Here is a 17,431-nt window from a genome sequence, read left to right as displayed (position 1 = left end):
ACGAATACCTTTGCGTGAAATGGAAAATGGGAATGCCAACCACGTCGCAATATATTTGCCACCACCTTGTATTTGACTTACATACATTCCCCACCTTTTCTGCTTCAGGAGGTGTAGCCAAATTTCTCACCTCTCTATTACTCTATAGATATCTCTTATTTCACTAGATGCCACTATTGGAATGTAGGGGTTGAACCCATGACCACCTGGTCTCCATTGGGTAATATTACCAACTAAGCCACATCCATCTAGGCTCTGTCTCTTTCTTCTTACTCTCTCTTTCCAACGAATGACCAACTAAGGATTGTTAGCTCTATACTTCAAGCTCCTCAAACATATACACGACTAAATTTGGCTTTCCTTTCTCTGTAGTTGTGGGTCCCGTTTCATCGCCGATCTCCAAATTAGTGCGAGGAACTTGGAAGTATGCCAAAGCTTGTTGAGTTTGGCCCATAGAAGAAGATATAGAGACATAATGTGACTTGACACTTGTGAGTATGTATGTACATATCATATATATACATACATATATGTATGTGACCTTTGGAGAAGCTTAAAACTATATTTTATATATGTATCTACTATCAGTACATAATATTCGCATTCGTTAGCCCAAACATTCGTTTTCCTACGTTTGAAAACGAATGAGTATGTTATTTAAAATATTCTTCTGTTTTGTTTTGCACCTTTTACCTTAACTTACCTTAACTTTCTTACCCTAAAAACAAAACATTACCTTATAAAAAAATAATGAGTGCAAAAGTATGGTATTTACCATACTTCGAGGGTATTTTTTGCATACTCGAATGTCAAGAATATTCGCGAATGTGGAGACACGAATGGTACGTATGCTTCATACTATTACATACTTACTTTGGGAGGAGGAGATTCTTAGTAGTTACTCAGCTATGGAGTCTGCTGCTGTGTGTCGCCTGCTTCCACGCTTGTCGCCCCCTCCTCTTCAACTTCACCGATGCACATCTTCTGCAACTGCATCATCTCTCTTCAGACGCTCTCGCGATCCTTCTCCTGCTGCTGCCACTACAACTAGGACTTGTTTCCTTCTTCGATCGTCTCGAGATGGGAAGCTTGGACGGATTACTCACCCCCTCGCATTCTCCACCACCAGGTACCCGTTTCTCTTCTGAAGTAAAACATGCCTCTTCACTTCTTCTTTTCTGTTTCCTGGAAGTAAATTTCACAGATGTTGCATTCACTCAGCACTATGAATGCAAACATCAAAATGAAGTATAATCGATTGTTCTGGATTCCTCTTGCTTATATGTGCTAAAAGATTTTCATCACGAATATGCAATGTACATTTGTCATCATGCTAAAGTGAGCAGTGTTCATGGCCATGAGGATTGCTAATGATCTTGAGTTACACTAACAAAATCCATTAAACATTCAACAGAAATAGCCAAAGCATTCACCTCATTCAAAGTTCATAGGCTATTAAAAAGTGGCTTGTGATTTGTGTAGACTTGTATCACTAGAGAACTCTTACATAAAACCATAACACATCAAATAATTGAATCAATCCATGGTTGTTTGAAAGAGTCTCTTTTTTACACTTTTCAACCAATGTGATCTATCTTTCTCAATGTATGTAATCTAGAAATTGTATCATCCTTATGGAAATGCTTCACCACCTATTCTGAAATTGTGATGGTTCCAATACGAAATCCTAATTCTTTTGGTGCAGATAAAGTATTTCTTCATCAAACGGTTACATTTGTTACGAATTTTTATCCTTGTTGTGGAATCTGTGTCTTTTACAAAGATGAGATTAAGGAGAAAGTTGGTTGAGATCGAAGTGTTAGATTTTTCACTTTAGCATACACACAAATGTTCTAGCTGATATAAATTTTTGGTGCATCTTTGGACTTTTGCCCTATCTTTTATGGGTGCTAGTTTTTCTCTTTACCTTTTTCTAGCCTTTAACAGGGGTCATTGCACCCAATTTGCTACAGGAATACAGTTTCTTTGTTCTTTATGAACCTTAAATCACTCTTGTGCTGAAGTGATATTTCTGACAATGCCAATTATGATACTTCAACAAGTCCTTCACTGAAGTGATTTTTGTAACAAGGTCAATTATGATCCTTCAACAAGTCTGTCACAGAGGTGATATTTGTTACAGTGACATAGATGGGCGTGCACTACTTCAGCTGGCCATTGTGGAGGAGAAAAATTCACTCGTAGATTTTATGTCTGTGCATGTTTTAATTTGGGATTCTTTACAAGGAATCACCAATTTTTGCTTCCCTTTCTCCTTACCATTTCTCATCTTTTGGCGGGTACTTTCTTTTCTACTTTGTATATTGTATGACTGAATGGTCTGGTCTTGTGAAGGTATATGTAAAGTAAGCATTTAATCAAAATTGTCATTTAGAACTGACTGCATAGTACATTGTTGTAATATTTCAAGTTTTCAATTACCAAGAAGAAGAATGTCAGTGTATATCTTCTCTTCACTATCAGGATGCTATCAGCCCAGAGTCAGAACCCGTCAACATCTCCAGAAGTCCAAGCTGTTACAGTTGAAATTGCACAAGAGCTGCTCAATAAAGGCCACCGTTACCTTGATGTTAGGTGCTAATTGATTATTTCTTTTCGAACATATATGCTATAAACTGTCATCTACTCTGAAAATATAAGATTGGGAGGCTTCATTTTATTCTATGATACATAGGACTGTGGAGGAATTTGCCACAGGACACATACAAGGTGCTGTCAATGTTCCATACATGAATAAAGGGGGTTCAGGTAAATTGCCTAGAGTTTGTACTCACTATGCTTTTATGGGGATTAATTGCCATTATATTGCGTGAACACATCTAAACAGAATATCTATGCTCATGTATATAGGTCTGGGTGATTTTTTTGCTGTAAGAAAGTATGCATATGTTCTTATATAGAGTTTGTACTGACTATGCTTTTATGGGGATTAATTGCCATTATATTGCGTGAACACATCTAAACAGAATATCTATGCTCATGTATATAGGTCTGGGTGATTGTTTTGCTGTAAGAAAGTATGCATATGTTCACTTGTCTGAATAATGATACACAAACACATGCACATCTGCACGTGTTTGTTAATATTACTGAATAACTAGTGTTATTCAAGAATAACCAATATTATTTTTGGCTTGTTTGTGCCTCAATGCTTGCAACGGAGTCTGTCCTACTCTATATATATTATCTATTTTTGTAGTTATATGTGTATATAAATGTATCTATTTACATCATGAATGTGGGGCATGTAGCCTAAACTGCCTTACAAATAAGTATAATCAGCTTACCTTCTTCGTGATAGCATTAATGTGTACATGCAGAGTTCCAACTTTGGGTGAGTCCATGCGAGATGTTTGCCACATGTAGCCTAAACTGCCTTACAAATTCTTTGGATTGTCACACTATTTGTCATTAGGAGGTGTTTTTTTGCTCTTTTTTGTGATATTATTTAAGATTCTTTTCTCTTCTTTTTACTTGCTCTTTGGAAATCTTGAATTTGGGCTAAACAACATTGCATTGGCCATTATTAAATGGTCCAGGGCCAATAGTCTGAGGAGCCACAACCATCAGGCCTTGGGGATCAACATGTGGTTGTTTCATTTAGCATTGGATTCTGACGATAGTGAAGGTGTGTATGTCCATTTGTGACATTGTGCCTTGACAAAAGTCAGTTCATAATTTAAACAAAGTTGTAAGGAAGTGGGCTATGATATTTGGTTGAAGAGATTACACTTGGAAACATGAGACTTTATTGAACAATCATCTGTTTTGATGAAAAATCAAAATTCAATATTAAACGGAGAAGAGTGTCATGTTACAGAGAAAAAATCTGTGGATTCGTGCTCTTTGCTTGCATCTTCAACATAGAATTCTTTGGAAGCTCTATATAAGGTTTTAATGCTGAAATTGGCAAAAATTCCTGGCTGTGTTTGTAGGGTTTTGACTCCATGTATTATAATTACTGAAAGTGGCGCTGGCGCCAGTCTTTAGGGTCAACAAGGTGTCAGAGTCTTGGTTTGGGAGTGATCTAACTCTTTGGATGTGAAATTAAGCTATACTGACTACTACAAAATCTCAAGTAGATTTTTCCAGGTTTATATGAAACTTTATTACTGGTGAAATTAAGCAAAATTGGGAGTTCGGTTAAGATTTTTACTGCCTTTTGGAATTGATGGTTCAAGAGCCGAAATCTTAAGAGACAACTCAAGAGCTGATGTTAAACCTATAAATTTGTGAGTGCACATTTATGCCCCCTCCATCTCTCAAAAGAAATGTAGAATCAAGAATCTGGCAAGGCACGAACATAAGAGGCCAATAAATGAAAACAAGAGGCTTGGACCCCCATTAATCAAATAAGTGCAACTCAATCTTCTTGATATGGATGAAATATTTTATTCAAAGAAGTTGCGAGCAAATTGTTTATCTGACAGTTTTGCTGCCCTCTTCACATCCTGGTTACTATGGAGGTGATTTGGTGTTTCAGCTATGGCTGGAATTGCCTCATATTTCCAATTCTATTAGCCCAGGAATGTAAATGGATCAATGCAAGCTGTCACTGCCAACCTATAAACAAAAATACCGCCATACAACCCAGTTTTCAAGGGCCTTCTGGAAACATCAGAGCTCTTGTAGGACATTTTGGAGCAGATGGTTTTCTTTGAACATGTGGACCACTTTAGTATGGCTGGAAGAACATACAATGAGGGATTAGGATTGACACCTTGAGGAAAAGGAAAGGATTGTGAGGAAGAGTGTGTGGCAGTGAAGTTTGAAACATTTAGCTGTAAGCAAAGTAAATTGAAGGGTTTAACTTCTATACAGCAATTTGGTGCACATACATATGGTGGAACTGCACTGAATCCTCAAATGTGTGGGAGACGGCTGCCTTCTTGAATGGTAATGCATTGTTGATGCAAAGCCAAGCCTTTATGAGTCAAATGTAAAGATGTTTTCTCATCTATTCTGTGCAGAAGAGATGGGACCTATGGTTGAAGCAAAATTGACATGCTCTAGACACTCAGAATCTATCACCCTGATACCTGGAATGAATTAGGTCCATAATCAAACTTGCATTAATATTGCAGAATTTATATTATGTCCTTGGAAGATGGAAATATGTTGTGGAGCATGACTTTGTTTTATAGGTTTCATGCATGGGTAGATACCTACATAAACATATTCCACATAAAAATGCAAACATTCTCAATTCGAGGATACAAGGACTTTTGCATTCCTTATCTTTGAACAGATACTGAACAGTTTATGTGCTCTCCCTCCCCTCTCCCTTCCCCCTGACGACGGGTCCCACATGATTTGCTTTTACTACACGTGCTTCTGAGAGTCCCATGTGCTCTAGGGAGTCCCACATGCTCCTGGAAGTCCCATATACCCCACGGAGTCAACTAGATGTGCTCAAAGGAGTCTCATCTACCCCAGGTAGTCACACATGCTCCATACACATGTGCTGAAAGTAGATTCCCTGATGTACAATGGTATAGATGGGAGTCAGTATGCCATCCCCAACAACACATGGCAAGAATCAGTAATATGGAGTTCCGGTGCTGTACAAAGAAGAAGAGCTTCATGATAAAGTGTGTGTTGTGCATAAGGGTGTAGATGCACATTATATGTAAAGATGAATCCAAAGAGGGAATTGTAGAGAGTTACAGTTCAATTATTGAGAATCACAATACTTACTGTTATATGATGATATTCTTAAGATTTGCTTGTATGGGGGAATATAAAACTATTACGGAACTTCAAGTCAAGCTCTAAGGATTAACAAACAACTTTCTTTGACACAAGCAAGAAGAAAGAAAGAAAGATATATTAACGTCCTTTAAGAGGCTAAAATGGCTTATCAGACCAAACAAGAGATTGCATCTTAAAAGGTTGTCTCATCTTTGAGCACAGCAAAGCAAAATAAACGTAACTAAGTAAATTGGATGTAAGATGTGACTAAAGAATCTCATCATCCATACATGTAAGATTCTCAAGTCAAATATATTATATTTATTGTATTTGAAATATCTTTAACATAGGTCGATACAGAATGGAGAGGTTTCCGAAATGAGGGAAGTTGTAGCAGAAGAAGGTAGCCTAAATTGACAAGCCCAATATATGAGTGTTATGGGCACGACCATCATTTGTCCTGTGATAGTTTGTACCGTAGTATTCTACACACGAGGATAAAGTATGAGTGTTAATTGGGAGTATAAAGGGAGAATTACTTTTAATCCTAGGGAGTGAGACAGTCCATAAGGGCCAAGTGTGAACTTTCTTGGATCCCTTAGGTTTGGCTATAAAATGAGGCTTAGTATTAGACACAACATTCGACTACGTCGAGATTGTGATCTTGTGGTGAACAAACTCTTGTAACGAGCGCGCTAGTACCGGGTACGACTCGATGCCATGGCGGTGGTATGGGACGCCAATCAAGGCTCGAGTCCGTCTCACTCCCTTCGCTCAGTGGATCGGCACCCTTCTTTCTCTCTCTTTTTCTTTACTATCTATCATTTATTTCCTTATTTCATGCTTACATTAGAAATAATCTCTAACAATGAGCAAAGTGACAGAATATCGCAAACACTTTCTAGACTTTGGTTGTGCACATGGATTAATGATATACAATGGTTTGTCACAATAGTCAAGACCAGATGCTTTGACATGTTGGAACCACAATGGAGGTGTAAGCATGGTGGATAACTTGATGAGAACCTTCCCTTCCACCTGAGATAACAGATTTCATCATGTCTAGTCAACCTATAGGGCTGGCAGCAGATCATGCATATCTATGCTTTAAGGTGGAGGATGGATTCCAGAATGATGTATATGTTAAGAACAAGATTGGGGTAATTTAGAAAACAATTACTGAGGAAATAATTGATGTGTATAATAGCATCCTTTATCTGGATCTTTTGACATTCTTAGAGGAAGTCAAAGTCACTACATTATCCCATTCAACATAAGCAAGGGCAGCCTTCCAACGTATAAGTTGATCTTCATATTTGAGTTAAACTACATTTGGAGGGGGAAACTTCTTTAACTATATTCTCAGACAGTTAGAGTGCTATTGCACTAGCCAAGAATTAAGGATATCATTAATAGGTAAAGCACATTGATATTGATTATCATTTCACTAGAGATCACGTATAGAAGAAAGCAATCAATTTGACGATTGATGTACGGAAGATAATAACAGATGTGATCATGGATGTTCTGAATTGTAAACAATTGAAAGGCATTCTAATGAAGTACAACATTGTTCCTCCACCTTGGATGTGAAGAAGAGAAATGTTAGAAAACCGTTAATTTGTGTGTGATTTTGATAATGTGGTGATGATATCATGATACTGTATCCTAACCCAAGATGTGGTGGAATAAATCCCCTTTAAATGTGTGTACATAGATGTCACAGTTATGTTGCTCATATAAAAGTCTTTAACTTTAGTAGCCAATTGCCAGACACTTGCCATAGTTACTTTGCAGCTGTGCATAACACTGCATAGTTATTTGTTAGTTTTCTCTAGTTTTGGAATAGAAGCAACACATTGTTGTATGTGCCAAAACATGACTGTTCCAGCCTGTAATATCTTTCTATATACATAGTTTTTAGTTGAGTTTGCTTGTCTCTTCTCTTTTACTTGGAACACCTTTTTATCGCATAATTTTTCTTTGATTGTGCATGTGTATGTGCGGAAATTTCTTTTTATCAATGATGATTGAAGCTTTGTTTAACAATGATATTGTGTACCACTGTTTTCCTCTTAGTTAGATGAGGTTGACAACTATTCCATTTGACTCACTTATGTCAAAATATAAATTAAAATTAAAATACAAGCATGGATTTTAAAAGGTTTGTTTGGTCAATGTCATGATGTTTTAGTTGTGAACTTTTTTTTTGGCTGCATGTCAAACCGCGCTGCGAACCTATGATCACATAGGTTGTTTGTAAATTTCCCAACAACAATATTTTATCTTTTGCTGAATCAAGTCCTATTGTGATCAAGCTTCAACATTTGTTTGGCTCATGTATTAACCTTGTTGTTCATTTTGGGGAGGTGTTGGAGTGTGCAAGCTCTCTCCCTTTTTAGTTGTTTTCGTGTCACGTTGCTGTGGAAGTGCGTGGTCTTTATTTATGTTTGAAAGAAGGGGACATAAATACGGTAGTAAAGGTCTTGGTTGCCTCACAGGTATGGTAAAGAATCCCAGTTTTGTAGAGGAGGTGAGAAAGAAATTCAATCCAGAAGATGAAATCATTGTGGTGAGCTTTCTTTTCAAAGAAATCTAGATTGGATGTAATAAACAATCTCTAACTGCTTGTTTCTGCAATTTGTTCAGGGGTGTCAAGCAGGCGTACGGTCCAGAATGGCTACTTCTGACCTGGCTGCTGGTGTAAGCAACTTTTGATATACTGCTAATAGTCTTGTTATTTTATAGCTTTATATTATCTGATTGTCTTGGGGACTGGAAACATGTGTGTTTCCTTGGTCGTGCTTCTTATGTAGGGCTTCACAGGATTGACAGATATGCTAGGTGGTTTTGGAGCTTGGCTACAAAGTGGACAACCGATTACAAAATAACAACAGATACAAATAGGTGAGTTGAGTTTTGCCTTCGACAGCATTTTCTATTCCTTTTTTTTTTTACAGTGGATAATGAAGTGATGCAGAAACAAACAAAATCTATTTGTTTTCACACATTTAAAATTGACTGATGCAGCTACAGATTACAGCTATGTTTTTCACATTCTACTTTAGGGTGTCAAAAATGCCGCATAAAACATACCATCATGATTATACTATAAAAGAAAAGCAAATACTTCTAACATTTATTTACACAGGTTAAATTTGAGCATGGGCTAAACATTTATATGAAACTCACTTTTGAATAATGATAGTGCATCATGTACTATCCTCCAAAAATTACAATCCTGATGCCTCTTGGATTACGATCCTCTGTAGAACTTAGATTCATAATACACTGGAACTTTGCAAAATCATTCCTCTCCCATGTATGTAAGATGATATCCCATTTCTTCATGGTTGCTATATAATTACCATAGGTCAATCGTTGTCAAATGCCTCTTCACAGAAGCTTAAAATTGATTAATGTCTCATGACTTTATTCAGGTCTCTGAAAGCTGTGAAATCGCCTCGATATAATTGCAATTGTTGCCATGACAAATTTACAGGAGAAACGGATGCATTTTCAAGTTTCCTCTCCATGGGCATTTGGCTCTTGCCCCTTGAGATTGATATAGTTTGAAATTAACCCTATTAAAAGCTACATAGCCAATGTTTTTTTTCCATCATTTACCAATTAAAACAGCTAAATTTAATGTGGAAATCATGTTCTGGTCATTGATTTTAATAATGAAAACTTTCTCCAGGCGATTGAATCTTAATTTAAATGATTGCAATACGTTGTAGCATTTCTGGCTTTATCTTAGACTTATGATCTAATATCAAATGGTGTAAGTAATAAATGCATTGTATCTATCATATCCTAATGTATAGTTCTTGGTTGCTGGAGCCTGAAAATTGAAAAATAAATTTAAAGATCATCCACTTTTTAGTATTTCTTACTTTACTAGGATATCTAATATCAAAAGATGCACAACAGAAACATTTGAAATGTTTATTCATACGTTAATGGATATAAAATCAAGGCTATAAGGTAACTAATAAATGTCGTAAATTGAACAGTATATCATTAAAATGACAATAGGACCAACCTAGGAGGTTGCCACTAACAAGATGATCACTTGAAAGTTAGGAATTCTTGGGTGATGGGTACTGTGTCAATATACCTCCTATTATCCATTTGCTCAAGTTATGTTGCATTCTGAACTTCTCTGCATCCTTTTGTCTTTGATGAGCTCATTCACAATCAACATATTGATGCTTTTCAGGAGTTATTTTTGTTGATGAACTTGTACTCTGATTTCTTTTTTCTTGAAAGTAGAGGATGCAATGCTTGCAAGGGAAGTTCCAATTCATCTTTCACTCCCTGAATTCTAATTAGCACCATTCTAAATGCCACTTGAAATGTGAAATATGTCACTTGAAGGCCATGCGATGTTGATGTACTGCAATTGCCCTAATGAGTTTTAGAATGATAAAGAATATGGGACACAACTCCTGATTCAATTACATGGCCATGTATTTCTTGTAATACACTACATGCTGGAAACCTCAAGACAGGGTGGGAAAACGCAATGAATTGACACATGATAGGTACCTAGTAGTCTAATATACTCAATAAACTGTAGGCATTCAAAGAAAAGTGTAGTTGTAATCTAGGATATACCTTGAGAAATATTATTGGCTAAATAAGTAGATATGATGGAATTGTAAAAGGTATATCCACATAGACTCTTGTTTAGCAAGAGTCGATAAATTCAAATTATATAATCTTTCAACAAGCCGAGACGGTCATTTTTCACTTGCAATCTTGTGAGTTACTTGAAGTATTATCATCATTAGAGAGGCTATGATAAAGATGCATGATGGAACCATTTATATTCCAAGTATTGGTACCACTATTTGATCAATTCATGGAAGATGTGCATGCATGAATAGCTGGAAATTCTAAAACATTAATCCTTGGTACAATACGAAACCGTTGAGTTCCTTATAACCTCAAACACAATCACTTTCACTAGTTGCTTGCAAATATTCATAAATGTTTCTTTTTAATGCCACCAAAATATATGCCAATTCAAGAGTTTATGTAGCCGTTGAATGTTGTGTGTCATACCTTTCTCTTGGCTTATCACAATATATGCATATATGTTAATGTTGTGTGTCATACCTTTCTTTTGGCTTATCACAATATATGCATATATGTTAATGTTGTGTGTCATACCTTTCTCTTGGCTTATCACAATATATACATATATGTTAATGTTGTGTGTCGTACCTTTCTTTTTTTTCCAAAAAAGAATATACTCCATTAGTTAAAATATACACAAACTCTCTCGGGTAGGCCTTGCCTAGACTAGCCCCTATCCTACATAAGAGATCTCGCTTATTTATCTTACACTTTCACATGTCTCTAGCCTTCCTTTCATACACATCACCTACATTCACTATTCCACATGCCATCTCTTTCACGCCCCTTGTTCAACTAATGGGAGGTGGGAACAACCATTTAGGTACTTCATACTTCCATTGTATATCCATTCCATTTGTTGCAGCCATTGGTGTAGTACACCACCACATTAAAAAATTCAGCCTCATTAATTCTACAACATCATTAGTACCAGCATTTCGCTCATATTGAGCTCTTAGTGTAGTTATTAATGTGTGTCAAATTAGCTTAATCGATTCAGCTGGAGGGCATTTGTGTGCTGAAAATACCTTGGTACAACTTGTTGTCCATATACACCATATGGTAATCAGGGCAAGCAACGTCCAAAGATCTCCAAGTTTTTGATTATGTGCATAAGTTGTGGGTACCCTGTTGTCAGTGATCAGCCGAACCGTGCCATTCTCCCCTATGTACTTAGCATTGCATGTGCTATCATATTTCGCCACATCATCCTCAAGACAATTCCCGCAAGCATGTCCCATGTTGAGGGTGAACGAACTAGAGGCATGGCAAAGCAAACGTAGTGCCCTTCCCCATATAGCCACTGCCTTGCGACGTTCCCATAGACAATGGGAAATGCTTTCTATCTGTCCACATGCAATACATCTAGGGTCTACATTGTGTCTCATACCTTTCTCTTGGCTTATCACAATATATGCATATATGTTTTGAGCTTGCACCGCTTTGAATAAAGATATTTAGTTCATTTTAGTATTGGCACCTTTACTATTTATATAACTTTGATTCTCCATAAACCTATCCACATTCATGGAGGATTTGCATAAACATGCTTGGAAATCAATGCCCAAATGGAAGAGCTTGGAAGTTTACCTTAATTGAAGTAAGCAAACAATGTGTCTCTCTTGTTTCCAAAAATTGTTTGTCTATTTGACACAATAGAACTTTTCGAGCCCTCTCTTGGCTTGTGACTGTAAGTTGGATAACAAAGTTGAGGAATGGCCACTTCTTCCATTCGTCCTTCAGAGTAGGTGGGATACGCCCTTTAGCGTAACAACTATTTTAGGTAAGTCGAGTTTGTTCTTTCATAAAGGGAAAAATCTAGAAGTTGTAGCTAACACTCTAGATTTGTGCGAGCACATTTAAATTTACCACATTTGAACTTTAAAATATATTTCTCAAACTTTGGATCTCTTACAACAACATCACACATTCTTGTCTGGATGTGATAGACATATATGGCTCTACTTAAACTATACTATTATGGTAGGAAATCAATATTCAAGGTTAAGATGGAAATCCATAAGGAGGAAACAATGCCCAAAATATGTTTCCAAATATGGAAATGCTGCCAAAAAGAGAAATCATTCAAAATATAAGGATTACGTTATGACCGTTGAGATAAGAGAGAGAGAGAGAGAGACACACACACACACACACACACACACACGCACGCACACGCAGAAAGAGAGAGAGAGAGAGAGAGAGAGAGAAAGACAGAGAGAACGCTTCAAGGAAAGACCGAAAGGAAGGACGCAGTGACATAGTGAGACATGATGGATTTTAGGGTTTCTCTGCCAGAGATCAAAGAGAATGGCGGAGAATATAGAGAAGAAGAGGAGGAGGAGAGGTGCAAGTACTGGTCTTTAAACGATTTTGATATAGGAAAACCTCTCGGAAGTGGAAAATTTGGAAAAGTATACCTCGCCAGAGAGAAGAAGGTTAGTCATTTCTCTGAATATGTGATCATTTTCTTCTTCTTCTTCTTCTTCTTCTTCTGCATTCTTTCTTTAACCCTTTCTTTTTTCGATGTTATCCATGGATATATGTGACATTGTTTTTGTTGCAGAGTAAGTATATAGTGGCTCTTAAGGTTCTCTTCAAGCATCAGCTTCAAAAGTGTAAAGTTGAACATCAATTGCGTCGAGAGATTGAGATCCAAAGCCATCTAAGACACCCCAATATTCTTCGTTTATATGGATATTTCTATGATGAGGTATCATAATATTTGGCAAACAATGTATTTATGTTATGTATGTATCTATTTATATGTACAAATGTATTGATATCATTAGCATGTATACATTGATGTATGTAGACCCAGTTGTATGTATGGGTGTATACACGTATATAGATCCATCTGCACTTATATTATTAGCAATGTCATGCAAATTTGATTACGATATGCAACATGGTAAGGAACAGATCTGTATCTTGATCTCTATAAAGCAGCAGCTCTATAATTGAGTGGAGTTTTGTTTTCATACATATAGGAATTGCAGCTTTGAATGTATCATTTGCTGGTTTCACCTGGAGATTATATGTATTTATGCATATATATCCATCTGATTCTCCTATATGCACATAATATTTATTGATTTTAAAGCTGTTTACGTGTATATGATGAAAAAGCTCCACAAATTTGTTGAGCAAAGTTTTTTTTTTAATTGACTAGAGTTTCCATGTATGTATCTCATTCGAGTCTAAACTTTCAAGGACACTACCCATTCAAACATTGTAGGTTATTTCAAACAACGTCGTTATGCATGTGCATCTAATTTACCTTTTTATGGATGCCTATATTCTGTAATCAAAGGCATACCTACCTGCATACATCGTAAACTCTGTTCGTAAATCGGTGAATGTATGGAGTCAATGAGGCTAGAGATTATTAGCACATCCAACAGAAGATATCAAATGTTTGCATATAATGTATACATGTTTCTGTTTAGGCTAATACTTATACAGCCTATCCACTTCAATTACAGAGTCGAGTTTATCTGATTCTTGAATATGCTGCAAGAGGAGAGTTGTACAAGGAACTCCAGATTCAAAAAACATTCAATGAGCAACGAGCTGCAACTGTGAGTAAAAGGAACGCTTTGGTAAACAGACATAAACATACGCATATACACGTTTTTTATTTAGCAATTCTTTACATTATTCTGGCTTCAAAGTGGGGTGAAAACCCGTAAAGGATATTTACAACATGTCATGGTAGACATGACAAACCTAAATATGAGATATGAGTCAGAAGTGGATTGCCCAGTATTCTACTCATTGTCCACAGTCCAGAGTGTCTATGGAGACTTATGTCAGACCCATGCCAGAAAGATGATGACAGGCTTAAGGTCTTGTAATAAAATGCCAAAGAACCAAAATAAATTTCGGAATTTATGAGTGGGGATCTGTAACTGAAGACTGTTGGTAACTTGCTGCAAGAAAAGTATCACACATAAGGGTCTCATTAGCTTGTCCACAAGTGCTGAAGTGATTTTCCTTGAGTGTACCAACATACTGATAGGCAACGAATAAGTCCAGAGTATATATGAAAATATTTCATCTGCTTGTCCACAACTTTGGGAAATCTTAAGACTAACAGATCTCAAGTAGACATCATCAAAGAAATAGGAAATTCTTAAGACCAGTGAACTCTTCCGAACTCCTTTGGTTGGCCATTTCCACAAAACCAACGACTTTTGCATATGCCACACAGTTTGGATTGTGATCCCACATAGATTTTTGACCAGTGAGTTTGTAGCGGCCAGTTATGAGCTCGAGACAGATATCAAGCTGTGTTTCATTCAATAAGTGAGGCACAAGCCATTTATGCTCCAAAAAAGATAATGTATTTCCATCATCTGTGACTGCATCTGCTTTGATTTTAATACCTTTCTGCAGTTTGGCTAATAGCTCTTAAAAAATAACTCTCCAATAGATACTACGAAATCTCATGAACAAATTTATATATACAATGGATATATATAGATATAAATAGTGGAGATAATTGCACATGTTTTTGTGATATCTTTGATATTTACCTTACTTTCAATATTCTATGTACAGTACATAGCATCTCTAGCAAGGGCCCTGATCTATTGCCATCAAAAGCATGTTATTCACCGGGACATCAAGCCAGAAAACTTGCTGATAGGAATTAAGGTAGTTATTATTAAAACAGATTACTTTCTATGTCTATATTTAAATTGGAGAAGTTTAGCTTACGGTGTTCTAATGTTTGATGGTTGTTTCTGTCAGGGAGAGTTGAAGATTGCTGATTTTGGATGGTCTGTTCACACTTTCAATAAGAGAAAGACATTCTGTGGAACACTGGATTATCTAGCACCTGAGATGGGTATGTGTATATTATCCACATGAAATCTAACAGTCACTCTATATCACTGGCAGTTCGTCAAGAACTAGGAATTCCAATTATCCTAAGGTTTACATCTGCGATTTTAATCTCCTCACAGTACTTGGGCATGGAACTTCTAGAATGATGGCTTAGCATAAACTAGTGTGGCTTAGAAGGAGTATAAAATTTTAATCCTTAAAGAAGCAGAATATGCCACTAACAGCTTAGCATATACTACCATGGTTAGCTATGATCTCCTCACACTTTCAATAAGAGAAAAACACTCTGTGGAACACTGGATTATCTAGCACCTGAGATGGGTATGTGTATATTATCCACATGAAATCTAACAGTCACTCTATATCACTGGCTGTTCGCCAAGAACTAGGAATTCCAATTATCCTAAGGTTTACATCTGCAATTTGAATCTCCTCACAGTACTTGGGCATGGAACTTCTAGAATGATGGCTTAGCATAAACTAGTGTGGCTTAGAAGGAGTATAAAATTTTAATCCTTAAAGAAGTAGAATATGCCACTAACAGCTTAGCATATACTTCCATGGTTAGATATGATCTCCTCGATATTTTGATACACAGTTTATATAGCTATGGTCTGGACTCTAGAAACTAGACCAAGAGTTCTAGTGTATAGCTATCGTGGATTTATTAAGGTGTTGTTTATCCACTTGTGTATTTTCCTTCATTCCACTTCTTTTTTCCCTATATTCTGGCAGATCATAGAACTCTTAACCCAATAACCCCAAACTTTCTTAACCCAATTGGTAGGTGATTGATGATGCTGTTTACAAGGGTCATGTATATGGATCTCTTATGTCATTTATTTATGGATGTTATTTTGAAATTTAAATGTTAAAAGATGTTTTTGTGTTTCATTTATAGTGGAAAGCAAGGAGCATGATGCAGGAGTAGATATCTGGTGTTTAGGAGTTCTATGCTTTGAATTTCTGTATGGAATCCCGCCCTTTGAAGCACAAAGCCATTCTGGCACATACAGAAGGTAAAAAATTAACTATTAATTATATGCATTTAGGTTAGGTTCCTAAATTATGTTCATATGGATTTGTTTTGTAATTCTCCAAGAGGATTTGTAGGATAATGAGTATAGATATCAAGTTTCCTTCGAGGCCTGTAATCTCTTCTCAAGCAAAGGATCTTATCACAAAGGTATCAGTGTGTTGTTTTTTGTGGCTTTAATTTTCCTAATACACATTTAGATATGCATAAATTTTCTCTAACCTTCTTATTACTTGGGCAGTTGCTGGTAAAAGACCCTTCACAGAGGATTCCTTTGAAACTTGTTCTTACTCATCCATGGATTATGGCTAATGCTGATCCTACTGGTGTCAATGCATCTTAATATGCAATCAAATGTCACATATGTATACATTTATAACCATCATATTGTAAGAGATTTTCTTCATCCTGAGTTCAAAACATTCCACTCAACTCTTTTCCAATTCATATATCCCTTGTCAAATTCAATCCAGGACACATACATTCATTCATATTTATTCATCAAAATTCCATTCTCTGAAACTCCATGCAGTGAAGGCCTTGTTTGTAACGGCGCATTGGTTTCTTTGTTTCTAATTCTCTAGAAGCTAATGACTTCCGAGTAATTCTTGTGCGTCTGGATTTTACTCCCTAGTCCATGTAGTGAAATATAGCTTCATTGGTTTGGTTACTACCCTTTCATTTTGGTTTTTGTTTTCAATAAAAGCAGTCTTGGAAATCTAAATTTGATTCTCCAATGCCTTGGTAGAATGTTCAACAAGGCTCGATGGGACGTCTCATGGACACTTAAACAAAAGGTTCCAACAAAGGATGAAGTTTAGTGCCACACAAAAATGAGTAATCTTAAAGTTTTTCTGCTATTGAAAGCATGTATTCAATGGTACAGATATTCTTGTCTTTACAATCCCTACCTCCTCAAATGCTCATATTTAATGTGTGGTGTTTTGATTCCTTTCAGAATCAAGTTTTTTTGCTATTGAAAATATGTATCCAATGGAATGCATATTGTCTTTAACATCCATTCCCCATCAAATGCTCAAATCTACATGTGGTAGTCAATGTCAAGCTCCTAAATTAAATTAACAGGAAAACTTGCATTGAAAATATACTTTTGGAAGCAGCGCTGAATGCGATATTTGCATTGAGCAGCAATACGGTGGAGGAGGTGCTGTTTTCTGTAGGTGAAGC

At 36.5% G+C, this 17,431-nt stretch overlaps 2 protein-coding genes across 3 annotated transcripts; both read left to right on the top strand.

The window, feature by feature from the left end:
- Nucleotides 1-902: 902 nt before the first annotated feature.
- Nucleotides 903-9,383, top strand: LOC147867009 (thiosulfate sulfurtransferase 16, chloroplastic-like). 2 transcript variants are annotated; one of them, XM_087339823.1, is made up of 7 exons: nucleotides 903-1,129; nucleotides 2,485-2,595; nucleotides 2,696-2,769; nucleotides 8,214-8,284; nucleotides 8,362-8,415; nucleotides 8,529-8,619; nucleotides 9,153-9,383. In XM_087339823.1, the coding sequence occupies exons 1-6, from the start codon at nucleotides 909-911 to the stop codon at nucleotides 8,601-8,603; spliced, it is 606 nt and encodes a 201-aa protein (XP_087195949.1). In that variant the 5' UTR covers nucleotides 903-908; the 3' UTR covers nucleotides 8,604-8,619; nucleotides 9,153-9,383. The 2 variants fall into 2 exon arrangements, with proteins under 2 accessions (XP_087195949.1, XP_087195950.1); XM_087339824.1 differs by lacking the exon at nucleotides 9,153-9,383 and adding an exon at nucleotides 8,921-9,078 and having other exon boundaries at nucleotides 8,529-8,623.
- A 3,101-nt stretch (nucleotides 9,384-12,484) lies between these two features.
- Nucleotides 12,485-16,758, top strand: LOC147867008 (serine/threonine-protein kinase Aurora-2-like). Its single transcript, XM_087339822.1, has 8 exons — nucleotides 12,485-12,794; nucleotides 12,923-13,069; nucleotides 13,842-13,937; nucleotides 14,920-15,015; nucleotides 15,112-15,208; nucleotides 16,109-16,226; nucleotides 16,321-16,393; nucleotides 16,485-16,758. The coding sequence occupies exons 1-8, from the start codon at nucleotides 12,627-12,629 to the stop codon at nucleotides 16,584-16,586; spliced, it is 897 nt and encodes a 298-aa protein (XP_087195948.1). The 5' UTR covers nucleotides 12,485-12,626; the 3' UTR covers nucleotides 16,587-16,758.
- Nucleotides 16,759-17,431: the final 673 nt, after the last annotated feature.

Source organism: Azolla caroliniana, unplaced genomic scaffold (genome assembly GCF_043228905.1).
Source record: "Azolla caroliniana isolate FFs.n. ecotype wild unplaced genomic scaffold, voAzoCaro1.0.p SCAF_2, whole genome shotgun sequence".
Taxonomy (NCBI): domain Eukaryota; kingdom Viridiplantae; phylum Streptophyta; class Polypodiopsida; order Salviniales; family Salviniaceae; genus Azolla; species Azolla caroliniana.
The sequence above is the reverse complement of the archived record's forward strand: the minus strand, read 5'-3'. Positions and strand labels throughout refer to the sequence as shown.